We start from the raw sequence: 25,809 nt of genomic DNA on the forward strand, positions 1-25,809 counted from the left end.
TGTCCCAAAGATTTATATGCATTTAGGAAACAGTAAGTGAAACACAACACATCACTCTGCACTCCACGCAGGTCTCATGTTTATTGAAATTGCTCTAGCTTAATAAACGTGACACACAAAGCTCTTGCTGGATCACATACCCTCACAACTACTAAGTTAGCCACTTTCTACAGAAACTTCTTTCAGCACAGCAAGGTAAAGCAAATACAGCTGCTACAAATATAAAGCAAAAGCAAACTCAGAGGTCCTGCTAGGAATTGCAACAGAAATATAATGAGCCACTTTTTCCTTAAAAAAGCCTGAGGATTCCCTGAGACTGAATTAGGAACAAGAGAGAGGCCAAACAAATAAACACTCATTTATGGCTTACTTATCTTTTTGCAGTTTTTTAATTTGTTCTTGTGGGGTCTTTTTTGTGTTTTTGGTTGGTGGTTTTTGGGGGGGGTGGTTTTGGGTGGTTTGGTTTGGGGGTTTTTGGTTTCTTTTTGTTTGTTTGTTTAGGTTTTTGTTTGTTTGGGGTTGTTTTGTTTTTTGTGTGTGTGTTTTTTTGTTTGTTTGTTTTTTTGTTCTTTTTTTGTTTTTTTACAAAAATGTTTGCCTCAGTTTAAAATGCACATTTTTCTATGCCATGTAGAAAAGGCTTTTTATCCTGTTGGGATTACCGAGGGAAATCCAGGTTGAATCCAACCATGGCACAGAAATTTTGAGCTGGACTGAGGCAACTGACTCCAGAGACTGTCCATAAAACTAAATTTGGCACAGAACTTTTGTGCAATTCAGAGAAGTCAAACTCCTCTGCATAGTTGATGGAAAGCGCAAGGCACCTGTATTACAGATGATTACAGCTCCAAAGTCAGACCCCTGAAGGAGATGTGAATCCTCTCCCCCCATCAAATGAGGGCTTCGCCCCATTTTGAAGTAGCAATTAAGACAAATGCAAACTGCTGTTAATACTGCCAGGTTCCACCAAGGTGTTGTACAGTTCCTGAAAACAACTGTGGCAAGCACCACATAAGCACCTAAAAAGTAAACGGATTTTCAAAGCAGCAGGTGATTAAGGGGAAAAGTCCACACAAATCACATCACTCAAGCTACAGAATTAATGCTTTGGCTCTTCCCTCACCAATAGTACATTGGTGGAGTTTGTTTTCTAGTGGTCAGTGCAAGGAGAACAAAACACAAGTATGTTACATCATTCTGCTTGAAAATCATTACCTATTGGTATTTCTTTTAACCATTTCTCTACTTCCAGAAATCTGCAAGGACAAATAATGATCCTTATCCATAGATGGTAGGTGAAACATGAAAGGCTTCAGGAACATCATTATATCGAGAAAAATGCAGCAATGCATCAGTCTCAAAAGAGGAGATTTCAGATGACAGTGGTGATCTTCTCTGGCTTCATGGCGGTTCTTTCAGGCAATATTGAGAAAGAAAGTCACCCGATGTAGCTCGTTTCTGTGCGATGGCTAAAATAATAACGCAGAAAAAGTCACCAAGTGCTTTTTAAGGTACCAGCACCCAACGGGTCACTGCAGTACAGGGAGTACTTCTGAAAGGTACTCAGAAATGGCAACGTACTGAGAAATGGCACTGTTGTATCCACAGTGAAATACTTATGGTTTTAATCATCAAGCACCTCAGGTGCTCAGTGGACTGATGTGTCTTTCAGACACTTCACTAAATTTATATGCACACGATAGACTCCTTTTGCACAAAGTCACACTGTTGTTTTTCAAGTACCATGCCACTGTGTGCAAAATCAGCCAGATACAACGAGGATTTCTGCGGGAGAGAGAAATAATACTGAAAAAAAAACCAAACTACATATGAATCCAATTCAGTAGTCATTGATGGCATTTTTAAAATGCATCATAAAAAAGTAATGTGACATTATTGCCAGAAAAGCATATGAATTCCAGCTGAACTAATACTGTGAAATACCATGCCGGTTCAGAGATACTTCCCCATCATGTTAATTATTTCATTATACAAGCGGTAAGGTGCATCAAGGCCCCAGATGAAATCCAAATGTTCCCATTCTGGAATGTTTTTGTGGTAAACCAAGTCTGTGATCTGAGCGAGCAGCATCGCAGCATCCTTTGAGTCTGCCAGCCAGTCATGTCCACCAGTCCACACCGCGGTCGGCACAGTCATCTCCTTTATTTTGTAGAAAGGGGGAGTAGACTGAGGAGAGGGAAAGGGAAAACAAAAGCATTAGAAAGAACAAGTCTTCATTGTGATACTGCACCACAATGTAACATATGGCCAAATGCAAGAAGAATGTGTCAGGTTCACATTTTTTCTTCCTCCCTTGGGCAGCAAGACATGGAGTCCTGACTCAACAGAAACTGTAACTCCAAGAGTCTGTGATATTACAGCATACCTAGCAGTAAAGATGTGGCTTGAGAAGTTTACAAGACATCAGCACAGCAGAAGTCTCAGAGAATTCATCCCATGGATTGACTGTGCCTTACAATGAGAAGTGCAGTGGGACCTCATGACCCAAGCAGGCAGGACCACCCTTAAGAAATGCTGTTCCAGCACAACTCCATATCAAAGTGGGGGCTACATAACAACTTAGGGTTAACTCAGGGCAGTGTAGTCCTGTTTGGGGTTTTTTTTGGTGTTGTTTGTCTGGTTTGGGGTTTTTTTTGTTTTCTTCTTGTTTGGTCGGTTGATTTGGTCAAAGCATCCAGAGAAGTGCCCAAGGACTTCTTTTCTGACACATCCATAAAAGTTGCCTACCTGGTTGTAGTGAGCCATATTTGCAGCCTTGCTTCCCCAGTCATAAGCTCGGAGTTCCCCAGTCTTCACAGCCTAGAAATAAACAAATATTGACACATACAAAGAAGAACTGCAACCTTTCTAATGCTGGAATAAAAAAAGTAGAGTTCATCTGGAGAACTTAGATGGCAACTGACACAAGAAACAGTGAAATGTCAAGTATTAACAAGGTCAAGTGTCACTGCTTTGCCCAGTGTCACAGGAGTGGAAACATTAACATTCCACACAATTAGACTTTGTCCCTTATGATTTCACATTCTTTCATAGCAACGGTAGGAAAGATTAAGGAAAACAGATTAGTGTACCCAAAGCCAGGATGTGGAAGCTCCGTGCTTACTTCTGAAATATTTACCCTGCTCTCTAAATGTATATGAACACACCAGGGAGGTTTCTTAGAAAGTTCACTCTATATGATTTACCATCTAATATTTTTCAGAAACAGAAGTCTATATAATAGCCATCTGAAAAAAAAAAAAAAAAAAAAATCAGAGTTTTCTTTCTGAGCCAACACATGAGCAGCTCTGTACAGCACAACACGTTGCTGCTGAGTGGGTGACCAAGTCCAGTTACAAGTTCACAAGCAGCACTGACCACTGCTTCCGTGGCAAATGTCTTCTTGTATTTATCAGCCCGCTATGCAAGCTTCACGCACAAGAGCATCACAAGCGTGAAATTATGGACTGAGGTGAAATTTGAAATACATTAATAAAACAGAAACAGAATAGAAAGTCTGCTGCTTTTCACTGGCTAAAAATACAGCTTGTAATCAAAACGCTGTTTACTGACAGGGGAGCAAATTGTTATCACAGCATCTCTGAGTTAACATAATCTGTTGTATGGTTTGTTGGCTCAAAGTACTCACAGTTAGCCTTTCTTAAAAAAAACAGGGGAGAGTGATGAGCCACCATAAGTCAGTATTATGTTATCGAAGCAGCTGCAGTAAACAGTTGCTCTTCTAACAGCTGTCAGTTCAGAATTTCACTTGGGCTATGCTATATATATTTTGGCATTTTATTCCATTTAAATATCAGGCACATCATTATTCTACAAACAAACTAGAGACAATGGACATTTTAGATTCTGGAAACTCTACCTGACTCCAGTGGATCATGTTTTGCACAGACGTCCCCGCAGGGCAGTGTGTTGAATATACATCCACTCGGCTCTGCAACAAGATAATTCATATGCTGTACTCCTCACAGTGCAACCATTTTGCTTCTTGAACAATTAACATAAAATTTTCCATTCCTTTTAAAACTGCTATAAACAAAAGTTAACTGGAGGCATATGTACAGATGAGCTAAGAGGTTAAATGTTTTGGGGATTACTTAAAATTAGCTGCAGAACTTTAAAGCTGAACTTTAAACCTGATAATGATATACCCTTAAGCATTTTTAATAAGTGCTAGTATTTTAAGAATTTTGAGCACATTAATATTTAGACGGACCTCCAGAGAAACCTTGCATTACCCTACATCTAAACTAGCTGTCAGTCCAAGGTGATTCAGAACTTCACACACTTTCAGTTGAGAAGTACAAGATAGTCAGGGGAAATATAAATCCTGGCAGGAAAAAAAAAACTATTATTCACCATTAAAACCATACGTGCTGATCAAGAAAACATACAAAACCTTGCACTTTCACCTTGATATAAAACACAAAAAATGTACATTTTTGCATGCAGAATGGTGAAAAAAAAATCATGCTAATTCTATCTCACTCCCATCTAAACATCCTCAGCCTTCATCCAGCTGTGGGTAAACTGATACCAGCTTCTACTGGTTTCAGGGAGTTAGAAACACTTTAAGACGCATTATGAAAAAAGGCAGTGTCATGCCAGTTGCTGTTAACTAGCTTTTAGATAACAAAACAAGTCCTAAGAACAAGTCCTTTGCAACTAGAACCACAGATAAAGTCATCAGCAGGGTTAGAAACCGGTCCCACAGAAAACAGTTGCACACATCCACCAAGGGGACACAAGGCTTCAGCAGTCCTCTTGAAAAAGCCTGAAAACTGTATCGTTGTTCCTCACTTCCTAGCAAAAGGATCTAAATATTTGCACTGTCATATTAATTCACTTCTCTTACCCGTTTCCCCAACATATCCACAACAATGTATTTTAGCTTTCCAGTAACTGTTTAACAGGTTAATTCTGTCCATCTAAGATTGGCAACTACATCTATACCAAGGAAAGACATTTATTCAAACTCAGCATGATGAAGAAGGCATTAGTTTTTTTCTAATTACATGTAAAGGACAGTCAGTACAGGGATACACGGCCAATACTGTGTTAGAATTCACAATAACTCAACTATTAAAAGTTAGCAAACCATACCATATTCAAGTTTCTCTCGTTAAAACCACACAGAAGAAAGAATAAGTTGCCGCAAAGATCATCAAGTATTCTGTGGGTGCAAACATGGGTAGCAAACCACTTCACAAAATAATTCTGAGGGAGAAATTGTTTATTTCCAAACATTTCCTACAAAATAAGAAACACACAGAACAAACATGTAATTGCATAGAATGACCTGGGTTTAGTTTTTATACTACAACATTGTTGAAGTAATTATTTCAATTTGCACTGGTGACAGGTGTGTCCTATGAAAGTGATTTATCTCCTTATGAACCTTGTTTCCAGTTCAATGGGAAGGTCATGGTTTGTGCTTCTGCTACAAATGATGCAGTTCATTACCCCCACAAAAAGTATGTGGGAACTGCGACCACCTTAAAGAATTGCAAGCCTAAACTCAAATTATAATCAGTCTTAAATTCAGTATTTTAAGAAAGTATAACTCAGATTCTTGTCATCACATTTGTTTAAGGCTAAAATATTTTAAGCTGCATCTGCTAATGTAAAACGGCTTTGTGCTTGGAACTTCCTCCCTTCAAAACATGTAGGAAAAAACAAGTTGCACAAGCTGTGGTGGCCACTTCCTCTTGATGAGTATTTTTAAAACATCCAAGGATTTGAAAATGGCCCACCCAGCACTTCCTTAAGAAGTGACACAGCTCTTTAAAGACATGACTGACCCATGGGTTTGTAGCTGTCCTTTACTCCTTGCACTCCAGCTTTTTTGCAAGTCATGATGAGAATCAAGTTCCTTAGCATAACATGAACATCTACACAGGGCACTGGCCAGTGACTGTCCTCCTTAGACAAAGTTATCTACACAAGGAACAGTAGACCACAATTGTTACTGTCACTTTAATGTATCTGCCTCTGGAGCAGAAAATTAATTATGCATGGACACACATTAAATCTGCACAAGGTACATTAGAGAACTGCGAACTGCTCTGTGTGAGAATCTCCATGCATGGCAGAAAGAGAAGTGATGATTAAAAACTACACATAGCAGGGTGTTCACAATATCTGACATCAGGCACTTTGTGCAGGCTGCCAGTCTGCATACATTCCCTTCGATGTTAAGGGGGAAAGGTAAACTCCTCCAGAGGATGATTCACGGCATCCAAATAAAGCAACTGCTCTTAATGACCCTCTGAAGGATCCTCTTCTAATACTAAATGGTTAATGGTGAAACAAATCTGTTAATGTTCAAAAGTACTGTCTAAAGCTATCATATGACTTCTAAAACAGAACATCCATTTAATTAATCATGTGATTTCTGTAGCATAAATTCTAAAAATATGTACATGGAAAACATAACCCATCCCTTATGCAAATTGTGTCATCAGACAACAGTAAAGCCAGAGAAGCCACTGCTTACTTCCATAGCATTATCATGAAAACTTGGCCCTCTTCTCATCAAACATGTTAATCTAACCACATTACTTGCTATGCTGTTTTCAGCTAGAAAGGGAAACACCTCCTCTGGCTTAAAACCTTTACAGTCAAATACAAACCTTGAGTAGCAGGTCAGGAAACACTCCCAATTTTGCCAGGGGGCTAGTGGCAAACTTGACTGTAGCTACTGGTGCCAAGGCAAAGAACATTTTGATTTTCTTAGCCAGCTGTGGCAAAGTTGAAAAAGCAATGAAAGCTGTAAATAAGATGAGAATCGTTAACGAACCTCACTGACACAAGTTAGATGAGAGTGTGACCTGGCAGTGATTCTATAAAATCTAAGACGTTGAGAATACACAAGTAATTTTGCATTAATAGATTGATTGCTGTATTTTTGATCCATTTACATATTTTAGATCAATCGAATTTCTACAGAAGTCAAATGAGGCAAATCAGAAGGATTTGTTTTCTTCTGAAAAACAAGTTTGTGCTAAGTAACCCAATACTCCTCCACCTCTTTCTAACTGCAGCTCTAAAAACATTTGAGCCAGGCCTTACATACAATAAAATATTTGGGAAGTGGGAATCTTTATCAACTATAGCATAGTTCATCCTTTTGGTTTAACAGAAGCTCTACCTGTGACTTCAATTTGTCACTTCAACTGCTTCCCATTCACAGTAAACACAGAAAAGAGATGTCTTTCCTTTTTCATGTTGATGAATATTTCAGGAAGCAGCTAAAAACCAGAAGCAGTAGATTTCAAAAATATTTCCTCATTAAATCATGCATGTGGAACCGGATATAACTTCAAGCACAACATATTCTAACAAATGCACCTGTTCACATACCCATTGTGGTGCCCTGTGAATGGCCAACGTAAAATACTTGTTGCTGACCCGTCTTCTTCAAAATAAAGTCCACGGAGGCTGGAATGTCATACTTAGCCATTTCATCAAAGCTACAAAGCAAAGATAAAAAGTCAGTTCTGTAAGTGAAATGGAACAGCTGCACAGAGCCTTACTGCACTGCAGATCAGTTTTCTGGATATAAAGAAAAGTTTCCTTTGGATGAAGCAGAACTCTCTGCTCATGGAGTCTTCCCAGCAAGCACCAGTGAAAGCAACTACTGTTCTACTGACCACACATGGAGGCCGTCTCAGGACTCAATAGTGACCACAAAGCTCTCCTTCATTGCCCCTACATACATGACAGCACATGTAGTCAGAAAGAAATACCTTGTGCATTCACAATGTGATTGAACTGACATGGTGGGCAAAGAGAGGACAATGAGTCTGCTCACAAACAGCACGTATAGCTCCTCTAGCAAGCCAAGGATACCTGAAAACCCAGAATTCTTCTTGCTTCACTGTGAAGTGTGTATGTTTCCTGGACCAAGTGTTCCCTCTGCTGTTGCCCAGCCACACATCATAGCCAGCATCTGCCAGCATAAAGCCAAGGCTGTTGTAATCCAAATTTGTGATCCAATTGCTGGCATCTGCAAGCAAACCATGCTGTAGAAACACAGCAGGCCTTGGACCTGCAAAACAGAGTATTTATCAGCTTCCGGTTCATCTGGAATTGAATGCCTAAGAATAATTCAACTGAGTTACTGGAAGTCTGCTTTAGATTTGCACTTTGAATATTTAATCTACTTGACTTAATCTACTAAGTTTACCAATTTGTGTAACATTCATTGTGACATGAAATCACATCTTTGCACAAAAAGCTACTTTTTATTATTGAGAATTTTAAACTACCAACTTGTTAGTCTCCTAACTAGACTGAAAGACTCCTTAAAATTAAAAAACAGACAGCAAATGTGCAATAAGCAAACATGAGAAAAGCAGGAGGTACAAAATACAGGTAGCCATTACTACTGTTTCAAGCTCACAAATACTCAAAGTGATCCAAACACAAGGACAGCTAAACTAATTCTGACCCTTGCCCTGCCCCTAAACCTGAGGAAGGCATTCCCATATATCTGCTACTGATATATTTGTTTTTTTACTTAGGACAATGCCAAATTAGGGTGCTGAACTGTGAAAATCTCGCAACTGGTACTGATATTATCTCCGTGCAATTCCCTTCCATTTAGGTTAATAGTTTATTGTTGTCTCTAGGGTCAGTTCAGATATTATCTGTATGCAATTCCCTTCCATTACCAAAGCTCTGGCAGAACCTGAAGAGCAATAAGAGTAGCCAACATGGGAATCTGTTTCAAAGGACTTTCTCCCCCTGACTTAAGTAGTTAAAAGAACCGCAGTCAAAATCCAGGTGGAATTTAAGAAACCTCTCTCCTGACTTCTCTATCCTGAAAACGGAAATGACACCTTTATGTGGAATACAGATTAAAAAAACTGAAGGTTCCTGCTTCTACACAAAGAAAGTAAGTTAACATATAATCCTTTAGGAGGAACATGACCTTCAGAAAAGCCAGAGACCCATCTCTGGATCTCACAGTAGCACAGGTGTTTTAGTCTGGTTTTGTTTGTTTGGGGTTTTTTGTTTTGGTTTGTGGGGTTTTTTTTTGTTGCTGTTTTGTTTTTCTGCTCCAATAACTGAAATCCGATAACATGACCTCATTCAAAGACAGAAAATTAATCTTGCCTCTTTACATTTTTCTTTAAATGTCACTTACCTAGATAACCCTTCACAGCAACATATTTACGATATCTAAGGAAATTTAAAAGGATTAAGTGCTTTATATCAATAGAGATTGAGCATATTTTTACAACAAAACCCTTCCACATTAATCAAGTTTCCTAAAATTATTTAGATTTTTGCAGTTTTACAGGCTGTTGTGGGCTTGTTTTGCTTATCACCAGAAGCGTTAATTGAAGGAAATCTGGGAAGTGATGGAGTAAATAAAGTTGCTCTGAGACAGGGAAAAGTGAACTAAGGTCATTTCACCCAAAAATATTTAGCAAACAATTTCTCAGAACTAGAACATTCTCTCTGAGGAATGTCTCTTCCTGGAGTTTTTAAATTGTCTTATAATTAGGAAGTTTTCTGAAATACCTATCTTAAGTTTGCAAATAAATATATTTCCAAGTCACATTATGCATTAGAACTGGGGAAGTTTTGATCATTATACTCTCCTCTGCAACGTCTTCTGTATTTTCAGACGGTATTGATGATCAGTATCTGTGTTCTCTGTATGCTCATTAAGCCCATTCTTTCAGCTTCTTTTTCTTGGCTGCTGTTTCCTTGCTTCCTTTAACTTTTGTTGATCTCATCTCACCTGTCTATAAAAAACAAAAATCTATCTTTCTCTGAGTGTGTGTCAAAAACAAGACTAAATACTCCAGCTAATGCATTGCCAGCAACAAATTATGCAGAATATCAGCTGCTGTGTCTTGTCTATAATATTGCAAAATGAGATTTGCCTTTTTAAACGTTCTGTTATCATGTTCACTCTTCTACAGTTTGTGCCTCAATGCCACAATTTACTCAGAAATCTACCTCCTCCAATGGCACATCAGTCTGCTGCAATAACAATTCACGCAATAGTTCTTCCATTGATAACTTAAACTTGGATCTTTCAGCAGAACAGTCGTATCACAACTGTTCCAGTCACCTACACCCTCTGTTCCAGGTCATGTCCATAAACGTTTGCTGTGAGTTCCACAATCCAAATTACCAATATTCCTCCCTCCTGGCATTGCTGTGATGAGGAAGCTTTTCAGTGCCTGCTTTTCCCCTTTTGTGGCGCACTGTCCCTGCAACCAGAGCAAATCTCCAGCAGTGCCAGACTGGTGTTGGAGACAGGGCAGCTCAACACAGCTCTTAACCCGGCTGCAGTAATACCCCATTGCCTTATGAACACTGTGAAGGATTTTCAAGCCTAATATCAACTTTGTTTTCAGTGATGTTCACTTTGATACCTTCTTGCCCTTTACTAAATTCAGATGCGCCAACTTCTGACGTTTTTGAAGAACAGGCTCTTGTCAAGCTGCTACTTGCAGGTTTCATAACATAGGAAGAGGAAAACTGTTCAACTGCTTCAATGCTTTCATTCTGTTCTCCTACTAGCCTCCAATTGCTGACAGTTCCTTTTTCACTTTACAAAGCAGTTACCAGATCTGCACATGAAATGCACAATCATATGACAAACTAACTTGGACCACAATAACTTTGTATCACCTCTGATGCTAAAAACTCCAGATGGGGAACAGGAAAGGTAGGTCCTTAAACTACCCTTTCTGCTATAGCACATTTTGTTCTCTTCAATGCACCCCCAAGAAGTTGAAGACAGACTTATTTCCATGCCCTTCTTAACCATGCTATGCAGTTGGTTTAGGTTTGTAGTCAACAATATAATTAAAAAAAAAAAAATGTTTTGCTTTTAAGTTCTCTGGACATTTTCCTTCCCCTCCAACCCCCCCATTTTTTTCTTAGTTGAAGAATTGTAGGTTTGTTCCAAAACATCATGTGATACGTAATTCCAAGGAATCTCATTCACATCATGTAGGTATTGCAAAAGAAGAATTATGGCATATATCTGCTAAGTCAGCAGTAACACATCATTGGTATCTTTCTCAGAAAAGATACCAAGTCTATTGGTATCTCAGAAAAGATACCAAAACTTAAGATCAACATGAACTTTGAAATCTCCAGTTCTTATACAAGACCATACTTCCCTAAGCCTGCTCAGTAATGCTTGTTTTTAAAAATGAAGCAATTTGCAAAACATGAACTTGGAGTCGAGGGTGTGGCCAGGCAAACATGGAGAATTCCCACAGATCAGGAAGCTTCTGTTTGTCTATGTCATCAGTGAAGGATCTGACAAAAAGAATCAACAGGTACAAAGGCAGCCTGTCTTTTTCCTGTGAGCTTCTCTGAAATTTTGAAGTACAAATACACCTGCCAGGTTGGACTGGCCTCCTCCATGCACAGCCCTTTACACATGCACCTAGTGAGAAACGGCTACGGAGCCCTTCTCTTCCACATATATTTCTCTCATTTTAAAAACACTCCATTATTCAGTCCTTGTCAAAAGCTCTGCCCATATTGCTCCCTTACTCTTCAGCTTATGTTCCCCCTGTTCTCCTCACCTGTACACTCTGTGCATCTCATCCATGCTTTTATACCGTGTTTTATATTATTACATTGCTTTATCTATTCAAGCAGATGTGAAAAACATGACACCCTCATAGTGTGCCATATCGGTCTGACTTGTACCTCACTGCAAAGAAGCTTCAGGGAGGCCAAAATTTAGAAACAAATTATCATTTTATGCAAAAATCAGGCAGTAATTCTTTTGTGAACATGTGAGTGGGAACTCTCGTGCTTCAGTTCTATTTTACCAAAAGAGGCATGTGAACTGTACCTAATTCTGAAATAGGTCAGGCATTTTAAACAAACTTATTTGTTATAAAAAAAGCCTTTTTTCAAATGGGGTTTGAAATAACCCCATGATATTACAATAAATCTCTTCTAAAGAGACTTCATTACCTAAAAAACCTCAAAAAATCTCAACCCTTATTCTCTACTGCCTACAAAATCCAGGTCCCTCAGTCCCTCAGAAAAGTCAAAGAACAATGAAAGGCTTGTACAAATGTCACAAAAAGGCAACGCCAGGAAAATACAGCTTTCTAACTCCCTTTCCCTTCCTTTACTCAAGTCACTCTATGTATGTGCCTAAACTTTTTTGGCCATAGCATTCACCAATAAAACATTCTAATAGCATAAGTCATACAGTCTTTAATCTTTTTTTCTGGATTCTTAGAGAAGAAAAAGTTCTAGAAATCTGACAGAGCTTTTTCATGACTTCCTGTTTTTCCAAGCAGACGTAAATCTTACCTTTGCTGCTCTCACGGCCTTTTCTTCCATAAGGAATTCTGTTAATGGAAAGGATATAACCATCTTCTGTTGTCACTTCATACTCTTCACTAGGGTATCCCCGGAAGGTAATAATTTGGCTCTAGAGAAGGAAAAGAAACCGCCTTGGAGTCCAACTGCCAGCCTCCTCAGTTCATTAACGTGTGAAAAGTTCTCTGGGTTCCTTCCAAAGACTGTGATGTGAAATTAAAGACGTGCTAGGAACGTGTCAGACCAGCCACCTACTCGATGCAGACAGGTTTTCTTATAAGACTTAGCCCAGTATGGAGTCAGGAACTTGCCAGAGCACAAACCTTATCCCAGAATCTGGGAGGGACTCCCTCACCTGTCCGCATCCACTGTCATATTAGTCATTCATATGCTGCTTACAGTGAGAAAGGAGACTGAAGTGTTGCAAAGGAGAATATGATAACAGGGAAATCACCAAGACATGGATTTAGCAGACAAAAAACTGAAACTGTCTGTTCCCAAGGAAAGCAGTACATTCCAGCACTACACAGGTGAGGACAACAAAAAGCCACTGGCACCACAATGGTGAATACAAGAGGCAGGGAAGAGCTAATGTCTCCTGAAGTGAAAGGCTTCTATAAAAAACATTTCAGATTTATATCTGCACTTTATGCTTAATGTTATACACAGAGGGCACAATCACGACTAGGCAATGTGCTGAAATGACCCACAAACACAGCAGCTTTAAAATACTAAGGTTGCTAATACTGGTTATTAACAACAAATCTTTTCTGGGGTTGGTTATTGCAGCAGCAGAAGAATAAAGTTAAGAGAGTAAATGCCACACGGGAAGAAAAGCAGCTACGGGTGAGGACACGGGCATCGTGCCAGCAGGACAGGTATGCTGCATAAACACGCACTCCTGTAGCTCTTACGGAAATGTCCTGATTCTAGCAAAAACCACAGATCTGTTTCAGGAAATGTGTGAGAGAAAGATCAGCCACAGGTTACATGGGACCGAGAAGGACCTGGCAGGAGGAGGAGGGGAGAAAGGCGACTTGCGAGCAGAGGGTGCGAGCAGCCGCCGCAGGCTGAGCGCTGAGCGCTGCCCGAAGCCGCCGCGCTCCCACCGCGGCTGTGGAGGCGCCGGTTTGAGCCCGTGGAGCCGTAACGGGGCCGCCCGCCGGCCAGACCCCGCTCCGCTCCGCTCCGGTCCGTGACAGCCCCGCGGCCACAGCCGGTGACAGCCCCGGGCGCTTCTCCCTCACCGACGCGCCCCGCCTGCACTCACGATGTTCATGTTCGTTTCGGGGTCCACATTTCTCCTGCCGGTGGCGAGAGCGCCTGAACCGGCGATGCTCTGCAGTAGGAAAGCGGCGACCACCAGGCCCCGCATGCTGGCCCTGCGGAAAGGAGCCGGAGGCCGCGCCGAAGCAGAACCCGGCGCTGGAGCTGCAGCGAGCGGGCCCTGCCGGGACTTATGTGCCGCCCCCGCCGAGCGAGGCGACCGGCACGGGACCGCGTGACAGGGGCGGCCGCCCGGGTGACGGGGCGAGGAACGGGGACGAGCGCGGTGCTGTCAGCGGCAGGGAGGCAAGCCGCGGGCCGGAGGCGTTTTCGAGCCCCGAGTGGCTCAGCGAGCGCGGCTGGCCCCACCGTACGGCACTGCCGGGCTGGACCCACGGGTGTGTCCCGCACCCCATCGCACCTCCCTCTTGGGGTGACGCCGGCGGGCCCGCCCTCCGCGGAGAGCTGCTGCCTCGCCTGCCCGGCGCTTCCAGCGCAGCTGAGCGTGGTGCGGCGGGAGGCGGGCGCTCGGCCGGCGGCGCTTCTCAGGCCATGCGGCGGGGCCTATCAGCGGCGGCGGGCGCCGCCCGGCCTAACGCTCCGGGCCCCGCGGGGCGGGAGGCCCCCCGGGGGCGGTGCCTGCCGGGCCCCGTCAGCCCGCGGCCGCCGTTTGCTCTCTCTGCAGCCTCGCCCGGCGGCGGGTGGGTGATGCGCTGCCTCGGGCAGCCTGAGCCGGCGCGATTCTGGGTTTCTCAGATAACACCTGTGCCCCCCGACCTCCATTTGCAGAAACCTCTCAGCCCCCAGAGCTGCGTCCATGACTGTTAACTGCCCAGCCCTACTCGTCTTCTCCGTGCGGTCGTGTGAGGTCTACGGAATCCCCACCGCGCTGCCCTACGAGGGTGTATTTTATTGTCTGCCCTGATCGGCCGCAGCGGCCCGAGGGGGAAAGCAGCGAGCACAGGGTGACCCAGCGCCCCCCGCGGCCTCTCCCGGCAGCGGCAGCAGCCCCGGGGGTGCCTCCCCCATTTCCCGAGCACCTGCACCTCGGGGAGAGCCGGCCCTGTGTACGCACTATAATGCATTGCCAGCAATCGCTGTTATTCTTAAATAGATCATCTTTGAGCATATTCTAAATATATAAAATCTAACACAGGTGGGTTTAAGTTACATGCGGGAACATAGTTCCAGCAGGGTTACCGTCAGCTTTCTGCTCCGAGGCAACTCGTTGGCACTGTTTGCATACCTGTAATTTCCCAGAGAAGTGTGTCTGTGGTCACGAGACACGTGGCCAGGCTTGCAAAAACTTGGAACAAATTCAATCCTGTAATATAAATATTAATGTTACTACATCCATAGCAATATCTTCAGAGTAATACAAAAACCTGATATAAAATACACAGTGGTAGAGTAGGAGCATCTAAAGAACAGAAATGTTTATTTAGAAAGCATTAAGATTTTAACTGAAAATCATTGAAGTTTTCATAGAATCCCCTTGTTTTAATACATGAATACATCACTTAATACAAGTGACACTATGCAACCCTTTGCATTCCTGGATCCCATTTCTGAGGGTCATTTTGTTTAAAAAATCTTGGACAGCAAAAATATTGCTTAGTGATTCACTTTGGTTTGCAATCAAATTAGTGCCACAAATGCTGCTGTCAAACATAGTAATTATATGCTAAACTAGGCTAAATTGAAGCCAGCATAAAATAGGATATTTAAAGTGATCCTGTAATTTACTATAGTATAGCTCATTTACAATATTTTAATAATGAAAACTGCTTTTCAGGCAATTGTTTGGCTTAGCTAATGATACTAAAGGAGAATTATTTCTCAGCAAGTATCCATTTCAGCGCCAAGGAAATGTACAGAGATGAGTTTTCTCCCTAAAACGTGTATATAATTTTGAAGCCATTCCCTATTCTTGTATCTGTGCAGAAGGCTCAAGTAAACAAAGTCTTTGTATTAAATATGAAAGCAGTTGTTGTTTCCAGCCCATTTCTGCACAAGTGTTTTCCAGGAAGCTCTTGCCTTTGCTGCTGTGAAATGCAGCTCTCTCTGATTCCAGTAAGGCCAAAGTGGAAGCAGCACGGCTGTAGAAGTATTTCTGAATTTTCCTGTGCTGTGCCAAGAGAGTTACAAAGATGGCTGTGAAAAAGCATTGCATAACTTTTCACTTATTTTATTCACTATTTTAACCATTTTTCTACACTTATTCAGTAAACATTTGTGTCAAACCAAAGCATATAGATGCAACTAAATTTGTAAAAATATGTATACTTGGCCAAATTTTTTGCATTCCAGGGGGGAAATTCCCACATTTTCCCATATGCACTAATCTAGGTACCAAGCAACAGGAAAACAACCACTTGGGACAAAAGCAGAGACAAGAAACTCATAGATATTTAGTAGCATCGTAAATCATTAGTGTCCACATTTGATTTTGGCCTTGCAGAAATCTTTTAAATGGATTATTCTACAACTACTTGCAACCTTTATTTTCCATAAAATACATGAATCTGTGTAGATACCCTAATCCTTTTTCTTTCCCAATTTACTGCCTCTTTTCACCACTTATCAAATACCTGATCGTTAGAAGGTTACAGAGTAGCAGCCATACTAACCTTTATCTTGAGCTCTGAAATACCGGCTCCAGCAAAAAACAAAACAAACCAACCAACCAAACAAACAAAAACAACAAAAACACACAAACACAAAAAATCACTTAAATTAGTCACAAGAGGTGTGTATGTTACTAAGGCCCTTCAACTTCTTGTAGAAACTAGAAGTTCTCATATGTAAGACTGTTTTGCTTTGTTTTTAAAATAAGGAGGAAGGAGGAAAAGAAGGGAAAGGAGCGAAAGGCAAAGGACAGCTTTGTTCTGAAGAGTTACTGCCTCTCAGAATTCACTCCATGCAGGCTGTAACCCCCCAAGCCGCCAGGCTCCTTCCCCAGGCTTCTTCGATCTCTTTTTTACCCGTATAATCAATTTTATCAAGACAGGTATTAATTTCTTTTATTTTTAACTAAGCGTCAGTGAGTTGTTCATATCTGTAGGTGCTCCAGTACCCACAGTACCCAGCCCGTGCCCCATCTCTTTGTTAACCTGTGGCCCTGTAACATGGCATTGCTGATTGCTGGCAGCAGGCCATAAGCTTTGCACTGAGTTTGTATGGCCTGGGGACAGAGCCTTGCCAGTCCTGCTGCACCTGGGCTTGTCCTGGCCTGCCTGCAGCTTTGTTTTGCTTGGGAGATCTGTGACAACAGTTTTTTGAATTGATTGTCTGTATCTAAATTGTTTTACTTTTATCTTTGCACAGTACAACTGCAGTTTTATGTAGAGAGCAGCAACAAACAGTTGTTGTAGGTGGGATTAAATATTTGGTACTCTTACACAGTTATATAGTGCAGAGAAATACCAGCCTGGTACAATAGCAGAGACCTTGCAGTGGAGACAGCAGGACCTGCAGGAGTGCAGGCAGGGGTGATGAGATGTTGTATGTTATGTGTATGACACCACACCAGTAAACCGTGACCCCAAAGCATGGTGCAAAATAGTGCAAAGATACATCAGCAGAGACAGGAGGGGTAAATGACCCTTCCCTAGCCTAGGCATGATAACCAGGTCAGCCTACAGTAGCCTGAAATATTCTCCTTATCATGGATACCTCTGAATTTGAACACAGTAAATGCTGGGAGCCGCTAGGAGCCGTTGTGCATTCTCCACAACACAGTGTAATGCATGGCACAGAGCGAGGCTGAAAAAAACAGCTCAGTGACTCATAAGTTTCGATTCCCCTGCTGGCAGTTGTTCCAGCTTCTTTTGCAGATTCAGACATAAACTGAAGTTTCACTTTCTGGTTCTCATTAAATTGGTCACAGACCATGTGAGGGCTGGAGTACATAAAAGGGAAGTCACAAGAACACAGAGTAGCAGACTTCTGGCTTTCAAGCTACCTTAAGACAAGTGAGCAGAGAAGGAAAACCATGAGGTAAGCACACAACCCAGTCTCTGAAAGATGCTTTTTTGCTATGCTGCAGAAAATAATGCTTATTATTTACATAAATATAAGCAGTGAGGGGCTTTATTGATCCAAACAGCAGAAAGTACTTTGCAGAATATTTACTGGAAGAAGCAAAATAAAGAAAGGATGCTATTGAATATGGTAATGTTATTGCATCTCCAACAAGGGACAGTCTCTGTGAACAGAGCTGACAGTCAGAAAAACTGTGTTCATGCAGCCAAATGTGTAGCTGGCACTGATGCATCTGAGAATTTATTTTCTGATCTCTGTAACTGTGAGGACCAGCAAACAGCATAGTGTAGCTTCTGGGCTACAGCGTGGGGCACAAGATGCTGGCAGGGGTGACACTGTTGTGGGTGTCTATTACAAGCCACCAGATCAGGCTGAGGAAGTTGACGAGGCCTTCTATGGGCAGCTGAGAGTGGCCTCACAGTCACAGGCCCTGGTTGTTGTGGGTGATTTTAACTTCCCTGATGTTTGCTGGAAGGACCATTCAGCCAGCCAGCCACAGTCCAGGAGATTCCTCCAGTGCATTGATGATAACTTCCTCATGCAGATGGTGGAGGAGCCGACTAGGAGAGGTGCACTGCTGGATCTCATCCTCACTAACAAGGAGGGTCTGGTCGAAGCAGTAAAGGTTGAGGGCTGCCTGGGTTGCAGTGACCACGAGATGGTGGAGTTCAGCATCTTGTGTGGCAGGAACAGAATAGCAAGTAGAATTGCAACCCTGGACTTTAACAGGGCTAACTTTGGCCTTTTCAAGCAATTGCTGGGGGAAATCCCATGGGCAAGACTGCTTGAAGGAAAAGGGGCCCAAGATAGCTGGATTGCATTCAGAGATTGCTTCTTCCATGCTCAGAATCAGAGCATCTCCACACGAAGGAAGTCAAGGAAGGGAGCCAGGAGGCCTGCGTGGTTGAATAGGGATCTGTTGGGTATGCTCAAGCAGAAGAGGAGAGTTTACAGGTCATGGAAGCAGGGGCTGGCCACTTGGGAAGAATATAAGGCTGCTGTTAGAGGATGTAGGAAGGCAGCTAGGATAGCCAAGGCCTCCTTAGAATTACAGCTGGCGAGAGGGGTCAAGGACAGCAAAAAGAACTTTTTCAAATACATAGCAGATAAAACTAGTACCAGAGGCAACGTAGGCCCACTGATAAATGGGGTGGGTGCCCTGGTGGCAGAAGATATAGAGAAGGCAGAATTACTGAATGCCTTCTTTGTCTACTCTGCTGGAGGCTGTCCTGGGGAGCCCTGTACCCCTGAGACCACGGATGAAGCCAGGTCAATGGAGGAGTTTGCTTTAGTCGATGAGGACTGGGTTAGGGAGCAATTAAATAGTCTGGACATCCATAAATTCGTGGGTCCAGATGGGGTGCATCCACGGGTGCTGAGGGAGCTGGCTGAAGTCATTGCTAGACCGCTCTCCATCATCTTTGCCAAGTCTTGGGAAACGGGAGAGGCGCCCGAGGATTGGAGGAAAGCAAATGTCACTCCAGTCTTCAAAAAGGAGGACCCGGGTAATTATAGACCGGTCAGCCTCACATCTGTCCCTGGGAAAGTAATGGAACAGCTTATCCTTGGTGCCATATCAAGGCATATCAGGGATAAGAGGGTTATTAGGGGCAGTCAGCATGGCTTTACCAAGAGTAAGTCATGCTTGACCAACCTCGTAGCCTTTTATGAGACTGTAACAAGGTGGATGGATGATGGCAGAGCGGTGGATGTGGTCTACCTTGACTTCAGTAAAGCCTTTGACACAGTCTCCCACAGCATTCTCACAGCTAAGTTGAAGAGGTGTGGTCTAGACAATAGAGTAGTGAGGTGGGTTGCAAACTGGCTTAAAGAGAGAAGCCAGAGAGTGGTAGTCAATGGTGCGGAGTCTAGTTGGAGGCCAGTATCTAGTGGAGTGCCTCAGGGGTCAGTACTGGGGCCAATATTATTCAATATATTCATTAATGATTTAGACGAGGGAATAGAGTGTACTATCAGCAAGTTTGCTGATGACACAAAGCTGGGAGGAGTGGCTGACACGCTAGAAGGCTGTGCTGCCATCCAGAGACCTGGACAGGCTGGAGAGTTGGGCAGGGAATAACCTGATGAAATTTAACAAGGGAAAGTGTAGAGTCCTGCATCTGGGCAGGAACAACCCCAGGTTCCAGTATAGGTTGGGAAATTACCAGGACCTGGGGGTCCTGGTGGACAGCAGGATGACCATGAGCCAGCACTGTGCTCTTGTGGCCAGGAAGGCCAATGGCATCCTGGGGTGTATTACAAGGGGGGTGGTTAGTAGATCGAGAGAGGTCCTCCTTCCCCTCTACTCCACCCTGGTGAGACCACACCTGGAATATTGTGTCCAGTTCTGGGCCCCTCAGTTCAAGAAGGACAGGGAACTGCTGGAGAGGGTCCAGCATAGGGCAACAAAGATGATTAAGGGAGTGGAGCACCTCCCTTATGAAGAAAGGCTGAGGGAGCTGGGTCTCTTTAGTTTGAAGAAGAGGAGACTGAGGGGTGACCTTATTAATGCTTATAAATATATAAAGGGTTAGTGCCACGAGGACGGAGCCAGGCTCTTCTCGGTGGCAAACAATAATAGGACAAGGGGTAATGGGATCAACCTAGAACACAAGAGGTTCCACTTAAATTTGAGAAAAAACTTCTTCTCAGTGAGGGTGACAGAGCACTGGAACAGGCTGCTCAGGGAGGTTGTGGAGTCTCCTTCTCTGGAGACATTCAAAACCCACCTGGACGTGTTCCTGTGCGACCTTACCTAGGCGTTCCTGCTCCAGCAGGGGGATTGGACTAGATGATCTTTTGAGGTCCCTTCCAATCCCAAACATACTGTGATACTGTGATACACACATGCATGCACACACACGCATACAATAAACTAATATGTTTATGACAACTTTGGAAATTGTATTTACCAATTATCTGTGGAACTAAGCTAACTATATTTAATCTGCATAACAAACCTGGTTTTGTGATATTCATGAATATTCATTTTTCCAGAAATGTCTTTTCATTACTTACTCCTCACTGTTGCTATCGTCCATGGACATTATCATGGGTCTCAGATGAGGCAGTAAAAATGTAAGTTTCATTTTGAATTGAATAGGATTGCTTAAATAGTTCAAGATATTCCTGTTGATTTGGGAGCCAATATCTGTTCTGTGGTATTCACCTGTAGGCAAAGGTTTCTAACAAGATAGTTATGATAATAATAGGAACTTACTTCTCCTACATTCCAGATTAGTGGGTTTACCTCACATACAGCTTTCTGATTAGGAACTGTTGGTTAATACCAATCAAGCACATCAGTTAGGCAAAGGAGAAAGGCAAAGAAGCCTCTAAGGCAAACTTATGCATTAAGAACATTAATAAATACCTTTTTTGGTTAACCTCCCTCCAGTACCTGTGGCAGATGGTTTGGGTGGAAACGTATTCAGAGATGCTTTCCCCAGTGTCCTTCCCACTGTCCCAGAACCTGTAAAAATTGCTTCCCAATTCCTCCTTGGTTTGCCTCCTCGTACTTTTCCAGTGTTTCCACTCCTTTTTTTAACCCCAAAGACATCTCCTCTTTCACATGATTGAGCAGTTGGGGGGAAGCAGACATTGTACCATGCAGGCTGTTAGACCCTCTAGGTCTTACAGGAGAGAGAGCAGAGAAATCTTTCTAACAATGAAGGATTTGATTAAGAAGCCCCAGTTATAAAGGCATGTACCATTCTTTTGTGAAGGGAGAGCACAATATGGACTGAAGTGTTCTCCGCACTGTAAAGGTTTATCCTTGATAGATTGTGTGATAAAAGCTGGTCTGCACACCCACACAGAGGCATAGGCAGGAGGGGGAACCCAAATAATACCCTGCCATGGCTGCTTCCAGAGCTGTCCCAAGAGCCACCAGCCCATTCATCCCCACACACATGGAGGAGCACAGAGGCACAAGGGTGGGTGGCAGCTCTGCAATGCCCCAGCCAGGGACACAAGCCCCCACCCAGCCCTGCCAAGCCTGCCTTACATGAGTGCCTTACAGTCTGAACTGCCTAGGAAAATGGGAGTACAGGGTGCAGGAGAAAGCATTTGGGGATTGAAACTTATTATGGAATGTTTGGGGAGAAGACCAAAGGCAGGGAAATGAGGGATGTGGGTGATTTGGGAAGGAACCACTGTTGAAAAATAGAGAGGGATAAAAAGGTATTAAGGACCAGTTGTATGTAAACAGGGTCTAGTCAATATGTGTGAGAATGTGTGTGTCTAGGTGTGAGGCAGCTGGACAGTGAGAGGATCCCTGACCAGCTACTAGATATCCAGAGCTGTTTTCTGGGTGCCCATAGGGTTAGTGAGAGTGCAGTCTGTACCAGCAAGTGAGTAGGGCTGCACACTTCAGGTCCTATACATCCAAGTGCCAGCAACTGTGGAAACTGGTAGGATCCAGGAGCAACTACTGGATACATCAGTATCCGTAAGATTAAAATGGCACTGTGATCTAACAAACAAGGATTTACAAATGCAAGAAATTCAAAACAAAATTTATAATCCAAACCATAAAATATACAGAAACATGGGAAAGGCACTATATCACTTTATTATGAGGAAAGTTTTTTATTTGATTACCTCTTTTGGGTAGGCTTCAGCAATTGTTCCCAGTATAGGAAGTATATTCTTGAGGCCCAGAGGTGTGCCAGCTTTACCACAGAAGCTAGCTCTCCTCTTTGATGTCCAGACCACCAGCTCTGTTGCTACATAAGAGGTGTTCTCATACACTGGCAAGCATAATTACTAAAATAACTATTAAACTCTTTAGACCTATGGTTTCTGACAGCTTTGGCTTGTTTGCAGTATAGGTGACTAGTGGGACCAGGAGAGGTATTGCCTGCTTTTGAAATACATCATGCCTGGTTTAAAAATAAGGGTAGCAGAAAGCAAATGGAGTATAAGTAAGTTTTTCTTTGATTTCTTCTAGTACCATTTCCAATAATTCCTTGAAGAGCTCCCTGCTGAAGCTAGAATGTCATTTTACCTGGACTTTGCTGAAGCAGGATGTGGATCTTGATGAACTGGAGGAAACAATAGAAGATCAGGTTGAGTTTTTCATAAAATCCAACATAAGAAATTATAATCTACTATCCTATGTATGTCACCTAAAGAATTCAAATGAGGAAGCCCTGAAAAATCTCCAAATAGCTGAAGAAGAAATTAAAAAAAATCATCCAGATGAAATTGCCAGGAGAAGTCTTGTTACTTGGGGGAACTATGCCTGGATCTATTACCACATGAAGAGATATGAAGAAGCACAAACTTATGTGAGCAAAGTAGAAAACAGCTGCAAAGAGCTTTCAAGTACAGCTCAACAGAAGAATCAGCTTCCAGACATCTGTGCTGAAAAAGGATGGGCATTTTTAAAGTTTGGGAGAAAATACTATGAAAGAGCAAAGAATTGCTTTGAAAATGCTCTGAAGAATGAACCAAATAACCCTGATTTTAATGCTGGTTATGCAATAGCAATGTATCGTTTGGAAGATCTTTTTTACAGCCGGTGTGAAGATAAAAGCCTGTCCCTCGAGCTCCTGAAGCGTGCAGTGGAACTGAATCCAAAGGATACTTTCATTGTGGCATTACTTGCATTAAGACTTCAGGATGTAAAGCAAGTTAATGAAGGGGAGAAATACATTCAAGAAGCAATGCAGAAAACCCCTGATTTTCCTCATTTCCTGCGATACGCTGCTAAATTTTACAGAAGGAAAGGAGACGTGGATAAGGCACTAGAGATTTTGAAAAAGGCCCTAAGAGTGACACCAAAATCTTCCTTTTTGCATCACCAAGTAGGAATCTGCTACAGAACAAAGCTGTTTCAACTGAAAAGGACTACAAGACAGCCACCTCAAGAGCAAGTGGAGGAACTCATCCAACTTGCCATTTTTCATTTTAAAACAGCAACTGATAAAAAGTCAAATTTTTTTGTTGCCCATCTTGACCTAGCAAAGATGTATGCAGAAGAAAAGAGGTATGAAGAAGCAGAAAAGGCTTTTCAGAAAGCAATTCAGATAAGTATTCTATTCAATAATGATAAACAAGAATGGTACTACCATTATGGCACTTTTCAACGTTTTCATATGAAATCGCAGTCTGAAGCCATTAGGTATTACAGAGAAGGGCTAAAAATTGAAGAAGATTCTTATGCAAGAACTAAATGCATTCAGGCACTGAATGAATTGTTGGGATGGAAAATTCAGAGAGGTTTAGGAGATGCAACAGATTTTGCTACACTTGGACTCATTCATAATCTAAATGGTGAGAAACATGAAGCAACTGAGTGCTATGAGAAAGCTGTTGAATTGCATCCTGACAATGAAGAGTATCTGAGTGCATTATGTGAACTACGACTTTCCCTCTCAAGCTAAAGCTCCCAAAAATCCTTCACACCAAAATAAACCCCAAACCCAAGGGCGTTTCAACAGGCTCTCAAGTTATAACCAGAAGAAACATCTGGTAGCATCGCTTTCTGCTGATAACGTAGAAGCTGCAGATGATGACTGTTCATTTGTTTGTTTATTCACCAACAGAGAACGTGCTTGGAAAGACTAAATAATAGCTAAGCTGTCTTAGTCCTCAATGCTAACAGTGGTATACAGGTTGTGTTTAAGTGATGGTCTGTAGAACACAGAACTTCTAAGCTGGATGTCAGATCTTACCTTCTACTGAGAAAAAGATAAGAGAATTATATTATAGTACTTCACCTGTCTACTAGAAAGGCATGCTTATACACAAATGGATTTTCTGTTTTGTTTTGGTTTGTGGTTTTTTTCTTTTTTTTTTTTTTTTTAAAAGATGTCTTTTTAAAGTGGTATTTAGAAGAAACATTTGTTGGAGACCTGTTCAGTTTACTATTTCGTATGTTGTTTATCTATGAAAAATAACTACTGTTTGGCTATTTCACTGGAAAGCTTACAAAATGTGCATTGTTGTTGTGAACTATTAAAGAGCATTGCATCCATCAACTGCTGCTTCTGATATCTCTCTCCTGACCAATCCTCATATTAGTAGATGAAAGAAAAGGAAATAGCCATTTGAAAAAGTAACAGGGTTAAAGTTTTGGCAGGATATGAAAAGGTCAGGAGATAGCCCCATTTATTTTTCTGAACTCTCAGCAAAGCTGGCTTCGCCAAAGCTGTTGCACCAAAGGATTAAACTGTGTGCAAAACAACATCCATCTAGTTTACCCAAAACAGCACTCTCAGGAGCTGCTACGGCAAACATCTGGAGTGGAAGGAAAGGCAGTCTTTGAGACACCAATGAGCTGGCTACCTGCAGCCATGCTTGTGAAACAAGCCAGGGATAGAAAACACAAGAAATATGCAGAATTGGACACAGAAGGCAGAGCGCACCTAGAGCAAAGGGCTGGGTGCCCACAGAGCCTATGTGAATGGAAGAAAGGTCTGAAAGGACAGAGTGAACCGGTGGAGGATATTAGGATATTATTAGATATGAAACTGAAAGACAGTATTCTTTACAACAGGGTTGCCTAATTCCATTATATTGTACCTTGGTATAACAGAACATGGTTCTCAGGGAAAACTAATGCTGTACTTCCAAAACATTTCTAAGCCCTAGTCAGTAGTGTAGGATGACACAAACTGGTGACAGAGCCCATCAGGAAGGATGTGCACTTTTGTTTCCAGCCATCCTGGAGCATTCCTGCCCTTGCAACAGCAGTCCCTTGTACAGACACTGTGACAGCCTGAAGGAGTACAAAATATTATGCCAGATTATGAAACATCAAGAAACCTCTCCCTTCTCAGCTCTCGCTGAAAGAATCTTTCATAATAGAAGAGAAAGTGATCAGGAGCTTAACAGTGCATGTACTACAACCACATCTTCCTAAGGGCTGCGGCACAAACTATCCTTGTTTTCCAGCCACCTGCCAGCTTATCTCTTACAAACAAAGGTGGCCCTACCTAGGAACAGAGCAGGGAGGGCGAAGAAGAGGAAGGAGTGTGAGCAGGACTAACATGCTGTTCCTGAAAACTGGTAGGAACAATAGTAGGGTTGAAGTGAGGAACTGGTGACTACCTATGGTGTTGTGCTCAGCTATGTGGACAAAAGGGTACCTTAAGTGACCTCACTGCCTTTCTCAGTCTTGAGGCTTCTAACATCAGCATCGTTTCCATC

General features: G+C 42.4%; 2 protein-coding genes across 3 annotated transcripts; one reads left to right on the top strand and one right to left on the bottom strand.

The window, feature by feature from the left end:
* Window positions 1-57: 57 nt before the first annotated feature.
* Window positions 58-14,028, bottom strand: LOC102087753 (putative lysosomal acid lipase/cholesteryl ester hydrolase). The gene is made up of 9 exons (XM_065067430.1): window positions 13,613-14,028; window positions 12,334-12,454; window positions 7,870-8,068; window positions 7,381-7,490; window positions 6,651-6,787; window positions 5,122-5,268; window positions 3,881-3,952; window positions 2,749-2,820; window positions 58-2,187 (listed from the first exon to the last, which is right to left on the bottom strand). Exons 1-9 carry the CDS (start codon window positions 13,715-13,717, stop codon window positions 1,954-1,956), a joined length of 1,197 nt encoding a protein of 398 aa, XP_064923502.1. The 5' UTR covers window positions 13,718-14,028; the 3' UTR covers window positions 58-1,953.
* Window positions 14,029-17,438: 3,410 nt separating this feature from the next.
* Window positions 17,439-24,638, top strand: LOC102084708 (interferon-induced protein with tetratricopeptide repeats 5). Of its 2 annotated transcripts, XM_021288348.2 has the most exons (3): window positions 17,491-17,607; window positions 20,650-20,730; window positions 22,604-24,638. In XM_021288348.2, exons 1-3 carry the CDS (start codon window positions 17,603-17,605, stop codon window positions 24,039-24,041), a joined length of 1,524 nt encoding a protein of 507 aa, XP_021144023.2. In that variant the 5' UTR covers window positions 17,491-17,602; the 3' UTR covers window positions 24,042-24,638. The 2 variants fall into 2 exon arrangements, with proteins under 2 accessions (XP_005503053.2, XP_021144023.2); XM_005502996.4 differs by lacking the exon at window positions 20,650-20,730 and having other exon boundaries at window positions 17,439-17,607.
* Window positions 24,639-25,809: the final 1,171 nt, after the last annotated feature.

Source organism: Columba livia, chromosome 6 (genome assembly GCF_036013475.1).
Source record: "Columba livia isolate bColLiv1 breed racing homer chromosome 6, bColLiv1.pat.W.v2, whole genome shotgun sequence".
NCBI classification, from domain to species: domain Eukaryota; kingdom Metazoa; phylum Chordata; class Aves; order Columbiformes; family Columbidae; genus Columba; species Columba livia.

What these genes read in the sequence shown, in the direction of transcription:
- LOC102087753 (XM_065067430.1), bottom strand. Translation starts at nt 13,717, where the DNA reads ATGCGGGGCCTGGTGGTCGCCGCTTTCCTACTGCAGAGCATCGCCGGT. An exon ending in CCGAAACGAACATGAACATC is followed by an intron (nt 12,455 to 13,612) that starts GTGAGTGCAGGC and finishes TTCCTTCTCTAG; the next exon opens with AGCCAAATTATTACCTTCCG. An exon ending in GAAGAATTCTGGGTTTTCAG is followed by an intron (nt 7,491 to 7,869) that starts GTATCCTTGGCT and finishes TTTGCTTTGTAG; the next exon opens with CTTTGATGAAATGGCTAAGT.
- LOC102084708 (XM_021288348.2), top strand. An exon ending in TCAGATGAGGCAGTAAAAAT is followed by an intron (nt 20,731 to 22,603) that starts GTAAGTTTCATT and finishes GATTTCTTCTAG; the next exon opens with TACCATTTCCAATAATTCCT.